At 45.9% G+C, this 20,454-nt stretch overlaps 1 protein-coding gene across 3 annotated transcripts in view; it reads left to right on the top strand.

Annotated features, from left to right (window-relative positions):
• The window catches only part of syt17 (synaptotagmin XVII), a 54,839-nt gene that overhangs the window by 12,975 nt on the left and 21,410 nt on the right, over positions 1–20,454 (top strand). The window contains exons 2-7 of one of the 3 annotated variants that reach the window (XM_055897433.1): positions 487–504; positions 7,574–7,719; positions 16,674–16,822; positions 17,263–17,506; positions 17,852–18,005; positions 18,499–18,642. In XM_055897433.1, coding sequence (XP_055753408.1) covers positions 487–504; positions 7,574–7,719; positions 16,674–16,822; positions 17,263–17,506; positions 17,852–18,005; positions 18,499–18,642 — 855 coding nt within the window. The remainder of the gene's footprint in view (positions 1–486; positions 505–7,573; positions 7,720–16,673; positions 16,823–17,262; positions 17,507–17,851; positions 18,006–18,498; positions 18,643–20,454) is intronic. The other 2 variants (XM_055897453.1, XM_055897443.1) reach the window with 2 other exon arrangements.

Raw genomic sequence — 20,454 nt, forward strand, 5'->3', positions numbered from 1 at the left:
GGGTAGGCCGTCATTGTAAATAAGAATTTGTTCTTAACTGACTTGCCTAGTTAAATAAATTAAAATTCACTTGGATCAAAAAGGACAGAAAAGAGGAGGGACTAACCTGGGGTGTATTCATTAGTGCACACCGTAGCAAACCCTGATAATATGTTTCGCTATGGACAATGTTTATGCAACGAAAATGAGAGCTTTCAGGTGGCTTTGATTCCTAGTGAATAAACCCCTGAATTTGTATAATGAGAAACAGTGATTTTTGTTGCAAAGTGTTTTGCTGCGGTATGGACTAATGAAGGCAGCCCATGTTTTGTATTGTTTTGGACCTCAGGAGGTTATGGGAAGAGTAGCTGTTGTTGGTAAAATGCTAATATGAATCATAATGAACTGAAACACCAAACATTGTTTCTAAACTACTCTTTCCTGTCTCCTCCCTGGTCCTCCAACGGCCCATAATCCACTGGTCCTCCTCACTGTGAAAAATGACAGTTGGAACCCATCAACAAGGTATGTTCTTCTCCCCTGAACACATGTGTGTGTGTGTGTGTGTGTGTGTGTGTGTGTGTGTGTGTGTGTGTGTGTGTGTGTGTGTGTGTGTGTGTGTGTGTGTGTGTGTGTGTGTGTGTGTGTGTGTGTGTGTGTGTGTGTGTGTGTGTGTGTGTGTGTGTGTGTGTGTGTGTGTGTGTGTGTGTGTGTAGAGACAGAGAGACATGATAAAAGAGGAGCAGGTGTCAAATCACCAGTTAACCAGCCTTGACTCTGCTGTCAGATCTCAGTGGGCACAGTCCATCTCCTGTGTCTGCTCTCTGCTCTAGTGTTAAATGACACACACACACCACACCACACACAGACAGACACTTTGTTATTTTCATCAGCTTAATAAGAGGTTCTTCATTTCATATTCATGTCAATCATTTTGTCCTGCATGACTGTCTTTGTCTCTGATTAGAATCATGATTGCGGAGGGAGGGAGGGAGGGAGGGAGGGAGGGAGGGAGGGAGGGAGGGAAGGAGGGAGGGAGGGAGGGAGGGAGGGAGGGAGGGGAAGTTGAAAAGAAAACAATGTTCATAAATATTATCATTCCCTTAAGCGTTGTCATTCCAAACTCATATGACCTTCATCCTCTCTCTCTCTCTCTCTCTCTCTCTCTCTCTCTCTCTCTCTCTCTCTCTCTCTCTCTCTCTCTCTCTCTCTCTCTCTCTCTCTCTCTCTCTCTCTCTCTCTCTCTCTCTCTCTCTCTCTCTCTCTCTCTCTCTCCCTCTCTCTCCCCATATCTCTCTCACCCCATCTCCTAGAGATAGCTTTCAATAAATATTGTATGATTTCCTTGTGTGTTGGTTAATTCATAAGCAGTTTGTCCAGTTGACTGAGCCTGCTTTAGCCTCACATGAAATATATATATATATATATATATATACACAGTTGAAGTCGGAAGTTTAAATACACCTTAGCCAAATACATTTTAACTCAGTTTTTCACAATTCCTGACATTTAATCCTAGTAAAAATTCCCTGTCTTAGGTCAGTTAGGATCACCACTTATTATAAGAATGTGAAATGTCAGAATAATAGTAGAGAGAATTATTTATTTCAGCTTATATTTCTTTCATCACATTCCAAGTGGGTCAGAAGTTTACATACACTCAATTAGTATTTGGTAGCATTGCCTTTAAATTGTTTAACTTGGGTCAAACGTTTCGGGTAGCCTTCCACAAGCTTCTCACAAAAAGTTGGGTGAATTTTGACACATTCCTCCTGACAGAGCTGGTGTAACTGAGTCAGGTTTGTAGGCCTCCTTGCTCGCACATGCTTTTTCAGTTCTGCCCACACATTTTCTATGTGATTGAGGTCAGGGCTTTGTGATGGCCACTCCAATACCTTGACTTTGTTGTCCTTAAGCCATTTTGCCACAACTTTGGAAGTATGCTTTTCATTGTTCATTTGGAGACCCATTTGCGACCAAGCTTTAACTTCCTGACTGATGTCTTGAGATGTTGCTTCAATAATTCCACATAATTTTCCCTACCTCATGATGCCATCTATTTTGTGAAGTGCACCAGTCCCTCCTGCAGCAAAGCACCCCCACAACATGTTGCTGCCACCCCCGTTCTTCACGGTTGGGATGGAGTTCTTTGGCTTGCAAGCCTCCCCCTTTTTCCTCCAAACATAACGATGCTCATTATGGCCAAACAGTTTTATTTTTGTTTCATCAGAGGACATTTTTCCAAAAACGTTGTCCCCATGTGCAGTTGCAAACCGTAGTCTGGCTTTTTTATGGCGGTTTTGGAGCAGTGGCTTCTTCCTTGCTGAGCGGCCTTTCAGGTTATGTTGATATAGGACTCTTTTTACTGTGGATATAGATACTTTGTATCTGTTTCCTCCAGCAACTTCACAAGGTCCTTTGCTGTTGTTCTGGGATTTTCGCACCAAAGTGCGTTCATCTCTAGGAGACAGAACGCGTCTCCTTCCTGAGCGTTATGACGGCTGCGTGGTCCCATGGTGTTTATACTTGAGTACTATTGTTTGTACAGATGAACGTGGTACCTTCAGGCATTTGGAAATTGCTCCCAATGATGAACCAGAATTTTTCTGAGGTCTTGGCTGAGTTCTTTTGAAGAGGCACTGAGTTTGAAGGTATTTCTTGAAATACATCCACAGGTACACCTCCAATTGACTCAAATTATGCCAATTAGCCTATCAGAAGCTTCTAAAGCCATGACATCGTTTTCTGGAATTTTCCAAGCTGTTTAAAGGCACAGTCAACTTAATGTATGTAAACTTCTGACCCACTGGAATTGTAGTACAGTGAATTATAAGTGAAATAATCTGTCTGTAAACAATTGTTGGAAAATGTCCTAACCTACTTGCCAAAATTATAGTTTGGAGTGGTTGAAAATAAGTTTTAATGACTCCAACCTAAGTGTAAGTAAACTTCCGACTTCTACTGTATATATATATATATAAAGAGAGAGAAAGAGGAGAGAGAGGAAAGAGAGGGAGAGAGAGAGAGAGGAGAGAGAGAGGAAAAAGAGGAAAAGAGAGAGAGGAGAGACAGAGAGGAGAGAGAGAGGAATAAGAGGGAGAGAGACAGAAAGAGAGGAGAGCGAGAGAGAGAGGAAAAAGAGGGAGAGCGAGGAAAGAGAGGGAGAGAGAAGTTAGATGAGTTTGTAATGAAGGTGTTTCTCTGTACTGCTGATTGCTACAGGGAATGAGGATGTTTACAAAGTCAAAATAGGACTGTGAAAAGAAAAATCGAAAGAACGTTGACGCGTATTGTGGGCACACGCTGATGACGTCAGGGAGTTGTGCTGAGATGAGTCATCGTGTGTCTGTGTTCATAACCGAGTGGGAAGGCGGTAATTACCTGTTGTGATGTAGGACATACCAGTTGGATGCATTCACATGCTTTGAACTCGTTGAGAAATGCTGATTGGCTAATGGGAAACAAGCTGCGTCTACCATAAACAAAAAATACAGCTTATCATGCTAACAAATTACAGTGTTCAAAAAAACATATTTAATAGATTGTTTTTTATAAATAGTGTTGTGTTGTTGCATTTAACTGCCGAAAATACTGTTATCCAGGTCCTTTCCTTAGTAGGTGACGTCAGAGTGTGGGAAAAGTGGAACCTCAGGGATGATAGATGAGATTCTCAGTAGTAATTATCAGTTGGAGGGGCATTAAAGGGGGGAGGAGGGAGGGAAGAGAATGAAGGAGGGGGAGAGAGAGGGGGAAGAGGAGGAGGGAAGGAGGGAAGATATTTGTGTTCCTCCTCTGAAAAATGAAGTATACTGTCACTACCTCACAGTCTAACGATGCTATTCACTAGTCTGACGATGCTGTACACTAGTCTGACGATGCTATTCACTAGTCTGACGATGCTATTCACTAGTCTGACGATGCTATACACTAGTCTGACGATGCTATACACTAGTCTAACGATGATATACACTAGTCTGACGATGCTATACACTAGTCTAACGATGATATACACTAGTCTAACGATGATATACACTAGCCTGACGATGCTATAAACTAGTCTGATGATGCTATTCACTAGTCTGACGATGCTATACACTAGTCTGACGATGCTATACACTAGCCTGACGATGCTATACACTAGTCTGACGATGCTGTACACTAGTCTGACGAGATGCTATACACTAGTCTGACGATGCTATACACTAGTCTGACGATGCTATACACTAGTCTGACGATGCTATACACTAGTCTGACGATGCTATACACTAGTCTGACGATGCTGTACACTAGTCTGATGATGCTGTACACTAGTCTGACGAGATGCTATACACTAGTCTGACGATGCTATACACTAGTCTGACGATGCTATACACTAGTCTGACGATGCTGTACACTAGTCTGATGATGCTGTACACTAGTCTGATGATGCTGTACACTAGTCTGACGAGATGCTATACACTAGTCTGACGATGCTATACACTAGTCTGACGATGCTATACACTAGTCTGACGATGCTATTCACTAGTTTGACGATGCTGTACACTAGTCGGGCGATGCTGTACACTAGTCTGACGATGCTGTACACTAGTCTGACGATGCTATACACTAGTCTGACGATGCTATACACTAGTCTGACGATGCTATACACTAGTCTGACGATGCTATTCACTAGTCTGACGATGCTATACACTAGTCTGACGATGCTATACACTAGTCTGACGATGCTATTCACTAGTCTGACGATGCTATACACTAGTCTGACGATGCTATTCACTAGTCTGACGATGATATTCACTAGTCTGACGATGCTATACACTAGTCTGACGATGCTATTCACTAGTCTGACGATGCTATACACTAGTCTGATGATGCTATACACTAGTCTGACGAAAAAACAGGAAGTCTTCTGCAAACGCAATTACCTTAAAAAAAATGGGAATTGAGTGTAATCCTTCCATCCATCCATCTCCCTTCTTTCGTATCTAATATATCTCCTTTTCCATCCATCCTTCTCCCTTCTTTCGTATCTAATATATCTCCCTTTCCATCCATCCATCTCCCTTCTTTCGTATCTAATATATCTCCCTTTCCATCCATCCATCTCCCTTCTTTCGTATCTAATATATCTCCTTTTCCATCCATCCTTCTCCCTTCTTTCGTATCTAATATATCTCCCTTTCCATCCATCCATCTCCCTTCTTTCGTATCTAATATATCTCCCTTTCCATCCATCCATCTCCCTTCTTTCGTATCTAATATATCTCCCTTTCCATCCATCCATCTCCCTTCTTTCGTATCTAATATATCTCCTTTTCCATCCATCCTTCTCCCTTCTTTCGTATCTAATATATCTCCCTTTCCATCCATCCATCTCCCTTCTTTCGTATCTAATATATCTCCCTTTCCATCCATCCATCTCCCTTCTTTCATATCTAATATATCTCCCTTTCCATCCATCCTTCTCTCTTCTTTCGTATCCTTTAAATCTCCCTTTCCATCTCACCTTTTCTTCCCTATGAGACTCCTATTAGCTCCCAGTCAGACCTAATGCCTAGCCTTGAGCTCAGTGGCCTAACACAGTCTCTTCTTCTCCTTCTCCTTCTTTTTTCCCAATGTTTTTTCAATTTATTTAACCTTTGTTTTACAAGGAAAGTCAGTTAAGAACAAATTATTACTTACAATGACGGACTACCTCGGCCAAACCCTGATGATGTTGGGCCAATTGTGCGCCACCCTATGGGACTCCCAATCACGGCCGGATGTGATGCAGCCTGGATTCAAACCAGGGACTGCAGTGACGGCTCTTGCACTGAGATGCAGTGCCTTAGATCTCTGCGCCACTCGGGACACTCCTTCTTCTCCTTCTTCTTTTCCTTCTTCTTCTTCTTCTTCATCTCCTTCTTCTTCTACTTCTCCTTCTTCTTCTTCTTCTTCTTCTTCATCTCCTTCTTCTTCTACTTCATCTCCTTCTTCTTCTACTTCTCCTTCTTCTTCATCTCCTTCTTCTTCATCTTCTTCTCCTTCTTCTTTTTCTTCTACTTCTCCTTCTTCTTCATCTCCTTCTTCTTCTTCTTCATCTCCTTCTTCATCTCCTTCTTCTACTTCTCCTTCTTCTTCTTCTTCTTCTTCTTCTTCTTCATCTCCTTCTTCTTCTTCTTTATCTCCTTCTTCTTCATCTCCTTCTTCTTCTACTTCTCCTTCTTCTTCTTCTTCTTCTTCTTCTTCTTCTCCTTCTTCTTTTTCTTCTACTTCTCCTTCTTCTACTTCTCCTTCTTCTTCTTCATCTCCTTCTTCTTCTACTTCATCTCCTTCTTCTTCTTCTTCATCTCCTTCTTCTTCTATTTCTCCTTCTTCTTCTTCTTCATCTCCTTCTTCTTCTACTTCTCCTTCTTCTTCTCCTTCTTCATCTCCTTCTTCTTCTTCTTCTTCATCTTCTTCTCCTTCTTCTTCATCTCCTTCTTCTTCTTCTTCTACTTCTCCTTCTTCTTCTTCTTCTTCTTCTTCTTCTCCTTCTTCTACTTCTCCTTCTTCTTTTTCTTCTTCATCTCCTTCTTCTTCTACTTCATCTCCTTCTTCTTCTTCTTCATCTCCTTCTTCTTCTACTTCTTCTTCTTCATCTCCTTCTACTTCTCCTTCTTCTTCTCCTTCTTCATCTCATTCTTCTTCTTCTTCTTCATCTTCTTCTCCTTCTTCTTTTTCTTCTACTTCTCCTTCTTCTTCATCTCCTTCTTCTTCTTCTTCTACTTCTCCTTCTTCTTCATCTTCTTCTCCTTCTTCTTTTTCTTCTACTTCTTCATCTTCTTCTCCTTCTTCTTCTCCTACTTCTTCAGCGCTGTGTTCCAAATGGAACCCTGTTCTCCTGTTTAGTGCAATTATTTTGACCAGGTTTCATACATAGGGAATAGGGTGCCGTTTACTGACGCAGTCAGATCCACTGTCTCGTGGACTAGCCGAGGGGCGTCGCTGGAGATCAGTTGAGATCAGAGTCTCTGATTACGTTTCTGGCCAGATCAATAGAGGATCAATAGAGGATCAATAGAGGATCAATGGAGGATCAATAGAGGATCAATAGAGGCTCAATGGAGGATCAATAGAGGATCAATAGAGGATCAATGGAGGATCAATAGAGGATCAATGGAGGATCAATAGAGGATCAATAGAGGATCAATGGAGGATCAATTTAGGGTCAATAGAGGATCAATAGAGGATCAATGGAGGATCAATAGAGGATCAATGGAGGATCAATAGAGGATCAATGGAGGATCAATAGAGGATCAATAGAGGAATGGGGGGGGGGGGGGGTTCACCCAGGGATCCATACAAGCTAGAACCTCTACTGGTCCTGGGGCTCTGTGGGGTCTGTTTGTGTTTGTGAACAGAGCCCCAGGAACAGCTTGCTTAGGGGACTCTTCTCCAGGTTCATCTCTCTGTAGGTGATGGCTTTGTTATGGAATGTTTAGGAATCGCTTGCTTCCTCTCTCTCTTCTCTCTTCTCTCTTCTCTCTTCTCTCTCTCCTCTCTCTTCTCTCATTCTTTCTCTCTCTTTCTCTCTCCTCTCTCTTCTCTCTCTCTATCCCCGTCTCTCTCTCTATAGGGTGTGCTGGCCAGGCTAACTGACTGTCTATTGTGTCGGTGGTCGTGTCGCTCATGTCTGTTGTGGTGTTGGGAGTGCTGCTTTCCGCCCAGTGATGAGGAGGTGGAGATACTGGGACCCTTCCCTGCTCAGACCCCCTCCTGGCTGTGAGTTAACACACACATAAACACACACACGTGCATGGACACACACATAAACGCACAAGCGGACGGACGGCCGCACAGACACACACACACACACAAACAGACATGCATGAACGAAAGCACACTCACGCACACATGCCCACATGCACACATGCACACAACGTTCACTTGTCCAGTTGTGTTAGATCAGTCTCAGGAAGTAGAAGGATACACTTTTTAATTATTACCAGGTCTGTCAATGCCCCCTATTCTGTGCTGTAATGGAACAGTCCAAACCCCCCTGTTCTGTGGTGTAATGGAACAGTCAAATCCCCCTGTTCTGTGGTGTAATGGAACAGTCCAACCCCCATGATCTGTGGTGTAATGGAACAGTCCAACCCCCATGTTCTGTGGTGTAATGGAACAGTCAAATCCCCCTGTTCTGTGGTGTAATGGAACAGTCCAACCCCCATGATCTGTGGTGTAATGGAACAGTCCAACCCCCATGTTCTGTGGTGTAATGGAACAGTCCAACCCCCATGTTCTGTGGTGTAATGGGACAGTCCAAACCCCCCTGTTCTGTGGTGTAATGGAACAATCCAAACCCCCCCTGTTCTGTGGTGTAATGGAACAGTCCAACCCCCATGTTCTGTGGTGTAATGGAACAGTCAAATCCCCCTGTTCTGTGGTGTAATGGAACAGTCCATATCCCATGTTCTGCTAGTCTCTCTAGGGACCTGATGTTGACGTCAGCACTCTGGGTGAGCTCATTCTGTGGTTGAGAGGGTGTGTGTGTGACAGAGACTGAAGCATTGCTCTACTGATTAAGATAGACATGTTGGACACACACACACACACACACACACACACACACACACACACACACACACACACACACACACACACACACACACACACACACACACACACACACACACACTGTACCGATACTGTTGTCTCTCAGGAGTAGTAACAGCATAGCATGTGATACAGACCATATACTAGTATTAATCTGATTATTATCATGGAGACTCAGTCTGTGATACAGACCATATACTAGTATTAACCTGAGTATTATCATGGAGACTCAGTCTGCCTCCCAAATGAAACACTAGTTTCTAAATAGTGCACTTATTTTGACCAGAGGCCTATTGACTCTTATAAAAACATGAGGTGTCTCTGTCCGCCTCCACCCACCCCAGCTCTCTATTGGTTTCACCTAAGTTCATTTCCCTCTTCTCTTCTCTTCTCCCTCCATCCTCTCCTAAAGCCATGTGTTTTAGATTACCCTGTTACCTTGACAACTATCTCCCTGCGAGCTGTCGCCATGGACACAAAGGGTCCTTGATGATCCCTAAGGGATGGCTGGGAATTAGGTGTCCAGTACAAAGTCCTGACTAGAATTATATGTCCTGACAAACAGAAAGGAGGGAGGGAATGAGGAAGGGATGGTAGGGATGGATGGAAGGAAAGGATGGATGGAGGGAGGGAGGGAGAGAGAGAGAGAGAGAGAGAGAGAGAGAGAGAAAGAGAGGGAGGGAGGGAGGGAGGGAGGGAGGGAGGGAGGGAGGGAGGGAGGGAGGGAGCGAGAGAGCGAGAGAGAGAGAGAGGGAAAACAATAAAATGAGTAAAACATGTTTGTGCAGATTCCTCTCAGCGTTGGCCAGTGATGTTAAAGGGGCAATCCGCGATTCCCAACACAACAAGCGGTCACCTCGTCACCTGTTTTGGTAAACAGCTGAGAGGCTGAGGCTGGAGAACTGGATGTAACAATCCCTGATGGCTCATTTAATGCTGTTTTAATACAACTAAACTCCCTCTGAACAGAACAGGAGCCCCAGACAGGATGCAGTCTCATGTTATCATATCCTGACTGACTACCGTCATTACACTGCAGTACAATGTGTTCATTTGTGTGTGTGTGTGTGTGTGTGTGTGTGTGTGTGTGTGTGTGTGTGTGTGTGTGTGTGTGTGTGTGTGTGTGTGTGTGTGTGTGTGTGTGTGTGTGTGTGTGTGTGTGTGTGTGTGTGTGTGTGTGTGTGTGTGTGTGTGTGCGATGATTTTTGTGACGGCAGAGACAAATGGAATAATAGGCGACATGGAAAAATAAGGACAAGGACCTGTTATCAGGAGAAGACGTGTCTGTTCCTACAGAAGGACATGTCATCAGGAGAAGATGTGTCTGTTCCTACGGAAGAACATGACATCGGGAGAAGATGTGTCTGTTCCCACAGAAGGACATGTCATCAGGGGAAGACATGTCTGTTCCCACAGAAGGACGTGACATCGGGAGAAGATATGTCTGTTCCTACAGAAGGACATGTCATCAGGGGAAGATGTGTCTGTTCCTACAGAAGGACATGGCATCAGGAGAAGATGTGTCTGTTCCCACAGAAGGACATGTCATAGGAAAAGATGTGTCTGTTCCTACAGAAGGACATATCATCAGGAAAAGATGTGTATGTTCCTACAGAAGGACATGTCATCAGGAGAAGATGTGTCTGTTCCTACGGAAGAACATGACATCGGGAGAAGATGTGTCTGTTCCCACAGAAGGACATGTCATCAGGAGAAGACGTGTCTGTTCCTACAGAAGGACATGTCATCAGGAGAAGACGTGTCTGTTCCTACAGAAGGACATGTCATCAGGAGAATGAGAAGATGTGTCTGTTCCTACAGAAGGACATGTCATCAGGAGAATGAGAAGATGTGTCTGTTCCCACAGAAGGACATGTCATCAGGAGAAGATGTGGCTCACTAAATGAAGTGTCAGTAGTTATTAGAGATATTCTGATATAAATTGTCAGTAGTTATCAGAGATATTCTGGTGTAAAGTGTCAGTAGTTATCAGAGATATTCTGATATAAATTGTCAGTAGTTATCAGAGATATTCTGATATAAATTGTCAGTGGTTATCAGAGATATTCTGGTGTAAAGTGTCAGTGGTTATCAGAGATATTCTGATATAAATTGTCAGTAGTTATCAGAGATATTCTGATATAAATTGTCAGTAGTTATCAGAGATATTCTGATATAAATTGTCAGTGGTTATCAGAGATATTCTGGTGTAAAGTGTCAGTAGTTATCAGAGATATTTTAGTGTAAAGTGTCAGTAATTATCAGAGATATTCTGGTGTAAAGTGTCAGTAATTATCAGAGATATTCTGGTGTAAAGTGTCAGTGTCACGTTCCTGACATGTTTTCCTTTGTTTTGTATTTATTTTAGTTGGTCAGGGCGTGAGTTGGGTGGGTTGTCTATGGTTGATTCTCTATGTTGGGATTTTGTGTTCGGCCTGGTATGATTCTCAATCAGAGACAGCTGTCAATCGTTGTCCCTGATTGAGAATCATACTTAGGCAGCCAGGGTTTCACTTGTGTTTTGTGGGTGTTTGTTCCTGTGGAGGTTTTGTTGCCACACAGGACGGTTTCGGTTTTGTCACGTTGGTTGTTTTTGTATTTTGAAGTGTTTTTGTTGATTTTCATTAAAAGAATGAACACTAACCACTCTGCGTTTTGGTCCCCACCTTCTGTCAGCGAGGACAGCCGTAACAGAAACACCCACCACAAGAGGACCAAGCGGAGTGGAGAAGGGCAGCGACAGCAGCAGAGACAGACAGAGGAATAGACATGGGAAGACGTCTTGAACGGCAAGGGTTGTATGAGGGTACGCGGCTAGCACGAGAGGCTCACCCAAAAATGTCTTGGGGGGGGGGGGGGGGGGGGGGGAGGCTAAAGGGGAGTGTGGCGAAGCCGGGTTTGATACCTGAGCCAACTCCCCGGGCTTACCGTGGAGTGAGAGGGTGTCGTACTGGTCAGACACCGTGTTATGCGGTGGAGCGCACGGTGTCCCCAGTACACGTGCTTAGCCCAGTGCGGGCTATTCCACCTTGCCGCACTGGTAGGGCTAGGTTGGGCATCGAGCCGGGTGCCATGAAGCCGGCCCAACATATCTGGCCTCCAGTACGTCTCCTCGGGCCGGCGTACATGGCACCAGCCTTACAGGTGGTGTCCCCGGTTCGCCTGCATAGCCCAGTGCGGGCTATTCCACCTCGCCGCACTGGCAGGGCTACGGGGACCATTCAACCTGGTAAGGTTGGGGAGGCTCGGTGCTCAAGAGCGCGTGTCCTCCTTCACGGTCCGGTATATCCGGTGCCACCTTCCCACCCCAGCCCAGTACCATCACCACGCACCAGGCTTCCAGTGCGTTTCCAGAGCCCTGTTCCTCCTCCACGCACTCTCCCTGTGGTGCGTGTCTCCAGCCCAGTGCCTCCAGTTCCGGCACCACGCACCAGGCCTACTGTGCGCCTCAGCAGGTCAGAGTCGGCCGTCTGCCCAACGCCGCCTGCGCTGCTTGCCTGCTCAGCGCTGCCCGAACTGTCTGCCTTCCCAGCGCTGTCTGAACTGCCTGCCTGCCCAGCGTGGTCTGAACTGTCTGCCTGCCCAGCGCTGCCCGTCAGTCCCGAGCCTTCAGAGCCGTCCAGCCAGGACCAGCCAGTGCCGCCCAGCCAGGACCAGCCAGAGCCGTCCAGCCAGGACCAGCCAGAGCCGTCCAGCCAGGACCAGCCAGAGCCGTCCAGCCAGGACCAGCCGTCCAGCCAGGACCAGCCAGAGCCAGCAAGCCAGGAGCTGCCAGAGCCTTCCGCCAGCCAGGATCCGCCAGAGCCAGCCGCCAGCCAGGATCCGCCAGAGCCAGCCGCCAGCCAGGATCCGCCAGAGCCAGCCGCCAGCCAGGATCCGCCAGAGCCAGCCGCCAGCCAGGATCCGCCAGAGCCAGCCGCCAGCCAGGATCCGCCAGAGCCAGCCGCCAGCCAGGATCCGCCAGAGCCAGCCAGGATCCGCCAGAGCCAGCCAGGATCCGCCAGAGCCAGCCAGGATCCGCCAGAGCCAGCCAGCCAGGATCCACCAGAGCCAGCCAGCCAGGATCCGCCCCTCAGTCCGGTGCTGCCCCTCAGTCCGGTGCTGCCCCTCAGTCCGGTGCTGCCCCTCAGTCCGGTGCTGCTCCTCAGTCTGTTACTGCCCTTGGAATAGTGGGATTGACATGGAGGGTGGATATTGGGAGGAGGCCACGGAAGCGGGGGTTGACTATGGTGGGGTGGGGACCACGACCAGCGCCAGAGCCGCCACCGTGGACAAACGCCCACCCAGACCCCCCCTAGACTTTGTGCTGGTGCGCCCGGAGTTCGCACCTTAAGGGGGGGGTTCTGTCACGTTCCTGACCTGTTTTCCTTTGTTTTGTATTTATTTTAGTTGGTCAGGGCGTGAGTTGGGTGGGTTGTCTATGGTTGATTTTCTTTGTTGGGATTTTGTGTTCGGCCTGGTATGGTTCTCAATCAGAGACAGCTGTCAATCGTTGTCCCTGATTGAGAATCATACTTAGGCAGCCAGGGTTTCACTTGTGTTTTGTGGGTGTTTGTTCCTGTGGAGGTTTTGTTGCCACCCAGGACGGTTTCGATTTTGTCACGTTGGTTGTTTTTGTTGATTTTCATTAAAAGAATGAACACTAACCACTCTGCGTTTTGGTCCCCACCTTCTGTCAGCGAGGACAGCCGTAACAGTCAGTAGTTATCAGAGATATTCTGGTGTAAAGTGTCAGTGGTTATTAGAGATATTCTGTTGTAAAGTGTCAGTAGTTATCAGAGATATTCTGGTGTAAAGTGCCAGTAGTTATCAGAGATATTCTACATCAGCTGCATAGTGGCTGCATCCCATTTAATAATAAGGTGGGTGCTTATACTTGTCCTATTTAAAATGTTTATTTTGCATGTCTCAACTCCCCCTCTGCCAGGATCAGCCATTATCAACGGTGACCCTGGAGCATTTAGGGTGAAGTGCAGTCGTGCAAAGTACTTAAGTAAAAATATTTAAAAGTACTACTTGTCAGCCCTCAAGTTTTCAAGAAATGTCACTTTCTAAAAACAGAAATCATCCCCGATGCTGCTGCGTTTTGCTTCTGTTTCTATTTTTGATAAAGCACTTCGATTTTATTTTGTTACTTAAGTATATTTAAAACCAAATAGTTTTACTCAAATATAGCTTTACTGGGTGACTTTCACTTAAGTCATTTTCTATAAAGGTATCTTTACTTTTTCTCAAGTCTGCGCAAGGGCACATTGACAGATTTTTCTTCTTGTTGGCTCGAGGACTCGAGCTAGTGACCTTTGGGTTCCTGGCCCCACGCTCTAACCGCTAGGCTACCTGCCACCCCTCCACTCTAACCGCTAGGCTACCTGCCACCCCTCCACTCTAACCGCTAGGCTACCTGCCACCCCTCCACTCTAACCGCTAGGCTACCTGTCACCCCTCCACTCTAACCGCTAGGCTACCTGCCACCCCTCCACTCTAACCGCTAGGCTACCTGCCACCCCTCCACTCTAACCGCTAGGCTACCTGTCACCCCTCCACTCTAACCGCTGTGTTTACAGACTATCGCTCATGTAAACAATCAGTTAATCCTGACAGAAAGTTGCTAACACACACACGCACACACACACACACACACACACACACACACACACACACACACACACACACACACACACACACACACACACACACACACACACACACACACACACACACAGACACACACACACACACACACACACAGACACACACAGAGAGTAGTTATGATGATGATGTCATTGTTGTATAGCTGTCTGATTTCCCCAGTTGAAGGATAAGGAACATTTCAAACACATTAGCCAATAACACGTGTTTCTTGTCCTTCACATGGACCCAGAGGAGCTCCATACTCTGAGTTGGCAGGAACCACCAACGTGTGGTAGATAAGGGGTTCTGACCCCTTTTGTGATTGATGCAAATTCATCAGGGACCCCCTCCTAATCAGAACATTACAGTGCATTTATGTTTAAACAAATTCAACAAAAAAAAATTGAGAACACAAGAAGTATTGAGTTGAAAAATGTATAATTGGTGGAGTACTGTGGATACCAATATCCCTGTGAGCCTCCCAGGCCCATGTTGCTGAGGGTTAAGAACAGAATACTGTGGATACTAATATCTCTGTGAGCCTCCCAGGCCCATGTAGCTGAGGGTTAAGAACAGAATACTGTGGATACTAATATCTCTGTGAGCCTCCCAGGCCCATGTTGCTGAGGGTTAAGAACAGAATACTGTGGATACTAATATCCCTGTGAGCCTCCCAGGCCCATGTTGTCCAGGGTTAAGAACAGAATACTGTGGATACTAATATCCCTGTGAGCCTCCCAGGCCCATGCTGCTGAGGGTTAAGAACAGAATACTGTGGATACTAATATCTCTGTGAGCCTCCCAGGCCCATGTTGCTGAGGGTTAAGAACAGAATACTGTGGATACTAATATCTCTGTGAGCCTCCCGGGCCCATGTTGCTGAGGGTTAAGAACAGAGTACTGTGGATACTAATATCTCTGTGAGCCTCCCAGGCCCATGTTGCCCAGGGTTAAGAACAGAATACTGTGGATACCAATATCTCTGTGAGCCTCCCAGGCCCATGTTGCCCAGGGTTAAGAACAGAATACTGTGGATACTAATATCTCTGTGAGCCTCCCAGGCCCATGTTGCTGAGGGTTAAGAACAGAATACTGTGGATACTAATATCTCTGTGAGCCTCCCAGGCCCATGTTGCCCAGGGTTAAGAACAGAATACTGTGGATACTAATATCTCTGTGAGCCTCCCAGGCCCATGTTGTCCAGGGTTAAGAACAGAATACTGTGGATACCAATATCCCTGTGAGCCTCCCAGGCCCATGTTGCTGAGGGTTAAGAACAGAATACTGTGGATACTAATATCTCTGTGAGCCTCCCAGGCCCATGTTGCTGAGGGTTAAGAACAGAATACTGTGGATACTAATATCCCTGTGAGCCTCCCAGGCCCATGTTGCTGAGGGTTAAGAACAGAATACTGTGGATACTAATATCTCTGTGAGCCTCCCAGGCCCATGTTGCCCAGGGTTAAGAACAGAATACTGTGGATACTAATATCTCTGTGAGCCTCCCAGGCCCATGTTGCTGAGGGTTAAGAACAGAATACTGTGGATACTAATATCCCCGTGAGCCTCCCAGGCCCATGTTGCTGAGGGTTAAGAACAGAATACTGTGGATACTAATATCCCTGTGAGCCTCCCAGGCCCATGTTGCTGAGGGTTAAGAACAGAATACTGTGGATACTAATATCCCTGTGAGCCTCCCAGGCCCATGTTGCTGAGGGTTAAGAACAGAATACTGTGGATACTAATATCTCTGTGAGCCTCCCAGGCCCATGTTGCTGAGGGTTAAGAACAGAATACTGTGGATACTAATATCCCTGTGAGCCTCCCAGGCCCATGTTGCCCAGGGTTAAGAACAGAATACTGTGGATACTAATATCTCTGTGAGCCTCCCAGGCCCATGTTGCCCAGGGTTAAGAACAGAATACTGTGGATACCAATATCTCTGTGAGCCTCCCAGGCCCATGTTGCCCAGGGTTAAGAACAGAATACTGTGGATACTAATATCTCTGTGAGCCTCCCAGGCCCATGTTGCTGAGGGTTAAGAACAGAATACTGTGGATACTAATATCTCTGTGAGCCTCCCAGGCCCATGTTGCTGAGGGTTAAGAACAGAATACTGTGGATACTAATATCTCTGTGAGCCTCCCAGGCCCATGTTGTCCAGGGTTAAGAACATCATCTTGTAAATTAATAATATTACATTGTATTGCATTCTATTACACCCTCTAAACTGATTTCACAGATCCCTTGGCCAAAAAGAGTTTAATCTGTTGTTGATTGTAATATTCATAAACAAATGAGAAATGTATTATTTGGGGAGAGATCGGGCCATGGATCACCTGTAGTAGATCGAGGTTCAAGCGTTTCTCTCTCTCTCTCCCTCTCCCTCTGTTTCTCTCTCTCTCTCTTTCTCTCTGTCTCCATCTCTCCCTCTCCCTCTGTTTCTCTCTCTATCTCCCTCTGTTTCTCTCTCTCTCTCTCCGTCTCAGAGTGAACGAGTGTGTGGATGAGAAGGACACTGATACCGGGGTCACTCATGTTGACGCCATGGCAATACTGCAGGACAGTACTCCGACCCGGAGACGTTCCAGCTCAGAGATGTCCCGATCCACCTTCAGCCTGGTCCGACAACTCTCCAGTAAGAACAACTGATTCACTGAATCAAACACTGAACCAATTAACCACTTAACTAATGAATCAAACACTGAACCACTGAATCTCTGAATCAAACTCTTAACCACTGAACCACTGAACCAATTAATCAAACACTGAACCCCTGAGCCAATTAACAACTAAACTACTGAATTAAACACTGAATCACTGAACCAAGGAATTACAGAATTAAACACTGAATCACTGAACCAAGGAATTACTGAATTAAACACTGAATCACTGAACCAAGGAATTACTGAATTAAATACTGAATCACTGAACCAATTAACCACTGGATGAAACACTGAACCACTAAGAACCACTGAATCAAATAAATATTGAATTAACTTCTTCATTCCCCTCTCCTCTCTCTCTTTTCTCCTCTATCTATATATTCTCCTCTATTCACTCCCTCCCCTCCCCCAGGTCTAGACGCTCGCAGGCCCAGCTCTCCTCTGGTTGATGTGAAACCCATTGAGTTCTGGGCCATGGGCCCCAGGAAGGAGGTGATCCAGCCGCTGCGTCGACACCAGCCCCCTCCGGATGACTACTTCAGGAAGTTGGAGCCACGCCTCTACTCTCTGGACTCATCCGGAGACGACGTGGACTCGCTAACGGACGAGGAGATTCTGCTACGATACCAACTGGGCATGCTCCACTTCAGCACACAGTGATGTTTTGTCTTTTATACGTTGGATTATATCTTTTATGTTTTAGAATCAGAATTATAGTAATAAGCTGCTTTCCAATGAGCAGCATGTACACTTCCCCTGGTCTAGAAATAAATACAGGAAAATAAGAAAAACACTCATTTTATTTTCATTCATCTGATTTGAATTTTATTCGTGTCCCTCTGATCATCCCAATCTCCTCCTCTCTCTCTCTCTCTCTCTCTCTCTCTCTCTCTGTATCTCTCTCTCCCTCCATCTCTCTCGCTTTGTCTCTCCCTTTCCCTCTCATCATTCCCCTCGCTCCCTCTCTCTCCCTCCCTCCCATCCCCCTCCTCTCCTCTCAGGTATGACCTAATCAACGGCCACCTGGGCGTTAGGGTCATTGAGGCTCGCGACCTGCCTCCACCTCTGACCTGTGACGGTGCCCGCCAGGACATGGCCCACTCCAACCCATACGTCAAGATCAGCCTGCTGCCGGACCACAAGAACTCTCGGCAGGTAGCCTAGCGGTTAGAGAAGCGGCCCTGCAACTGGAAGGTTGCTGGTTTGAATCCCAGCTCTGACTGGAAAAATCTGGTGTGGAGTGAACTGTCAACTGGAGGGTTGCTGCCATCAGTATCCTAGATTCCATTGCCTGCTGTTGTGCCCTTGAGCAAAGCACTTAACCATACCTAGAAGTATTGCTCCGGGGGTGCAGATCCATTGCTTCCGGCCTCAAGGTTGGGTTGTCGGCATAAATACACATTTCCATTCTCTGTAAGTTAATGGACCCCCATCACCTTGGGCTCCCGAGTGGCGCAGCGGTCTAAGGCACTGCATCTCAGTGCTAAAGGCATTCAAATCCAGGCTGCATCACAACCGGCCGTGAGTGGAAGTCCCATTGGCCCAGTGTTGTCTGGTTTTGGCCGGTGTAGACCGTCATTGTAAATATGAATTAGTTCTTAACTGACTTGCATAGTTAAATAAAGGTTAAGGTATTTTTCTTCTTCAGACGGGGGTGAAGAGGAAGACACAGAACCCGGTGTTCGAGGAGCGGTTCACCTTTGACCTTCTGTTCCTGGAGGCCCAGCGCCGCACCCTGCTGCTGTCTCTGGTCGACTTCGACAAGTTCTCACGACACTGTGTCATCGGCAAGGTGAGCACACACAACCACACAAACACACACACACACGCATACACAACACACACACGAGCACACACACACACACACACAACCACACAAACACACACACACGCATACACAACACACACACGAGCACACACACACTCATACACAACCACACAAACAAAACACACACACGAGCACACACACACTCATACACAACCACACAAACAAAACACACACACGAGCGCACACACACTCATACACAACCACACAAACAAAACACACACACGAGCACACACACACACTCATACACAACCACACAAACAACACACACACACGAGCACACACACACTCATACACAACCACACAAACAAAACACACACACGAGCACACACACACTCATACACAACCACACAAACAAAACACACACACGAGCACACACACACTCATGCACAACCACACAAACAAAACACACACACGAGCACACACACACTCATACACAACCACACAAGCACACACACACCAATCCTGTGAGTATTGATACCAGGGGTATCGAAATGTGGTGTGGTTTGATGTGAACACAAATTAAACTCAGGCTAATAAGTGTGCCTAACGACAATCGCCAAATGGCATTCGACTTCTGGGTGTTTTAATAGCCTTTTTCCCATTCATCAAATGCTTCAGATGCTGGAATTATTTTAGAGTGGATGAACGTGAGCGGGTATTGTCTACTTTTTAAAGTGATTTATTTGACAATGACTGGTTGTGTTCATCCTACTTTAAAAAAGTAAAACATTTTTACTGTTTAATGACGTCTTTACTATTAGCTATAAAAAATAAAGAGAGTTGTACGCTCTATGTATAAACTCCCAGTATTTTATTGGGTCAATCACCAACATTTCGGCATCACTGTGCCTTCTTCTTGACTATCAGACCAATAAAAACACTGTGTTTGGATACACAGGATGTCCCGTACCAGGAAGATACAGTGGATGGCGAAAGTATTCACCCCCCTTGGCATTTTTCCTATTTTGTTGCCTTACAACCTGGAATTAAAATAGATTTTTGGGGGGTTTGTATCATTTGAAGATGTAAAATATTTTTCATTGTGAAACAGACAAGAAATAAGACTAACTGGAAACTTGAGCGTGCATAACTATTCACCCCCCCCAAAAATCTATATTTTGTAGAGGCACCTTTTGCAGCAAGTACAGCTGCAAGTCTCTTGGGGTATGTCTCTATAAGCTTGGCACATCTAGCCACTGGGATTTTTGCCCATTCTTCAAGGCAAAACTGCTCCAGCTCCTTCAAGTTGGTTAGGTTCCACTGGTGTACAGCAATCTTTAAGTCATACCACAGATTCTCATTTGGATTGAGGTTTGGGATTTGACTAGGCCATTCCAAGACATTTAAATGTTTTCCCCTAAACCACTTGAGTGTTGCTTTAGCAGTATGCTTAGAGTCATTGTCCTGCTGGAAGGCGAACCTCCGTCCCAGTCTCAAATCTCTTAAAGACTGAAACAGGTTTCCCTCAAGAATTTCCCTGTATTTAGCGCCATCCATCATTTCTTCAATTATGACCAGTTTCCCAGTCCCTGCCAATGAAAAACATCCCACACAGCATGATGCTGCCAAATGTGTTTGCTTATTTTTTTCTTTAAGCAATGACTTTTTTCTGGTCACTCTTCCATAAAGCCCAGCTCTGTGGAGTGTACGGCTTAAAGTGGTCCTATGGACAGATACTCCAATCTCCGCTGTGAAGCTTTGCAGCTCCTTCAGGGTTATCTTTGGTCTCTTTGTTGCCTCTCTGATTAATGCCCTCCTTGCCTGGTCCATGAGCTT

Source organism: Salvelinus fontinalis, chromosome 2 (genome assembly GCF_029448725.1).
Source record: "Salvelinus fontinalis isolate EN_2023a chromosome 2, ASM2944872v1, whole genome shotgun sequence".
NCBI lineage: Eukaryota > Metazoa > Chordata > Actinopteri > Salmoniformes > Salmonidae > Salvelinus > Salvelinus fontinalis.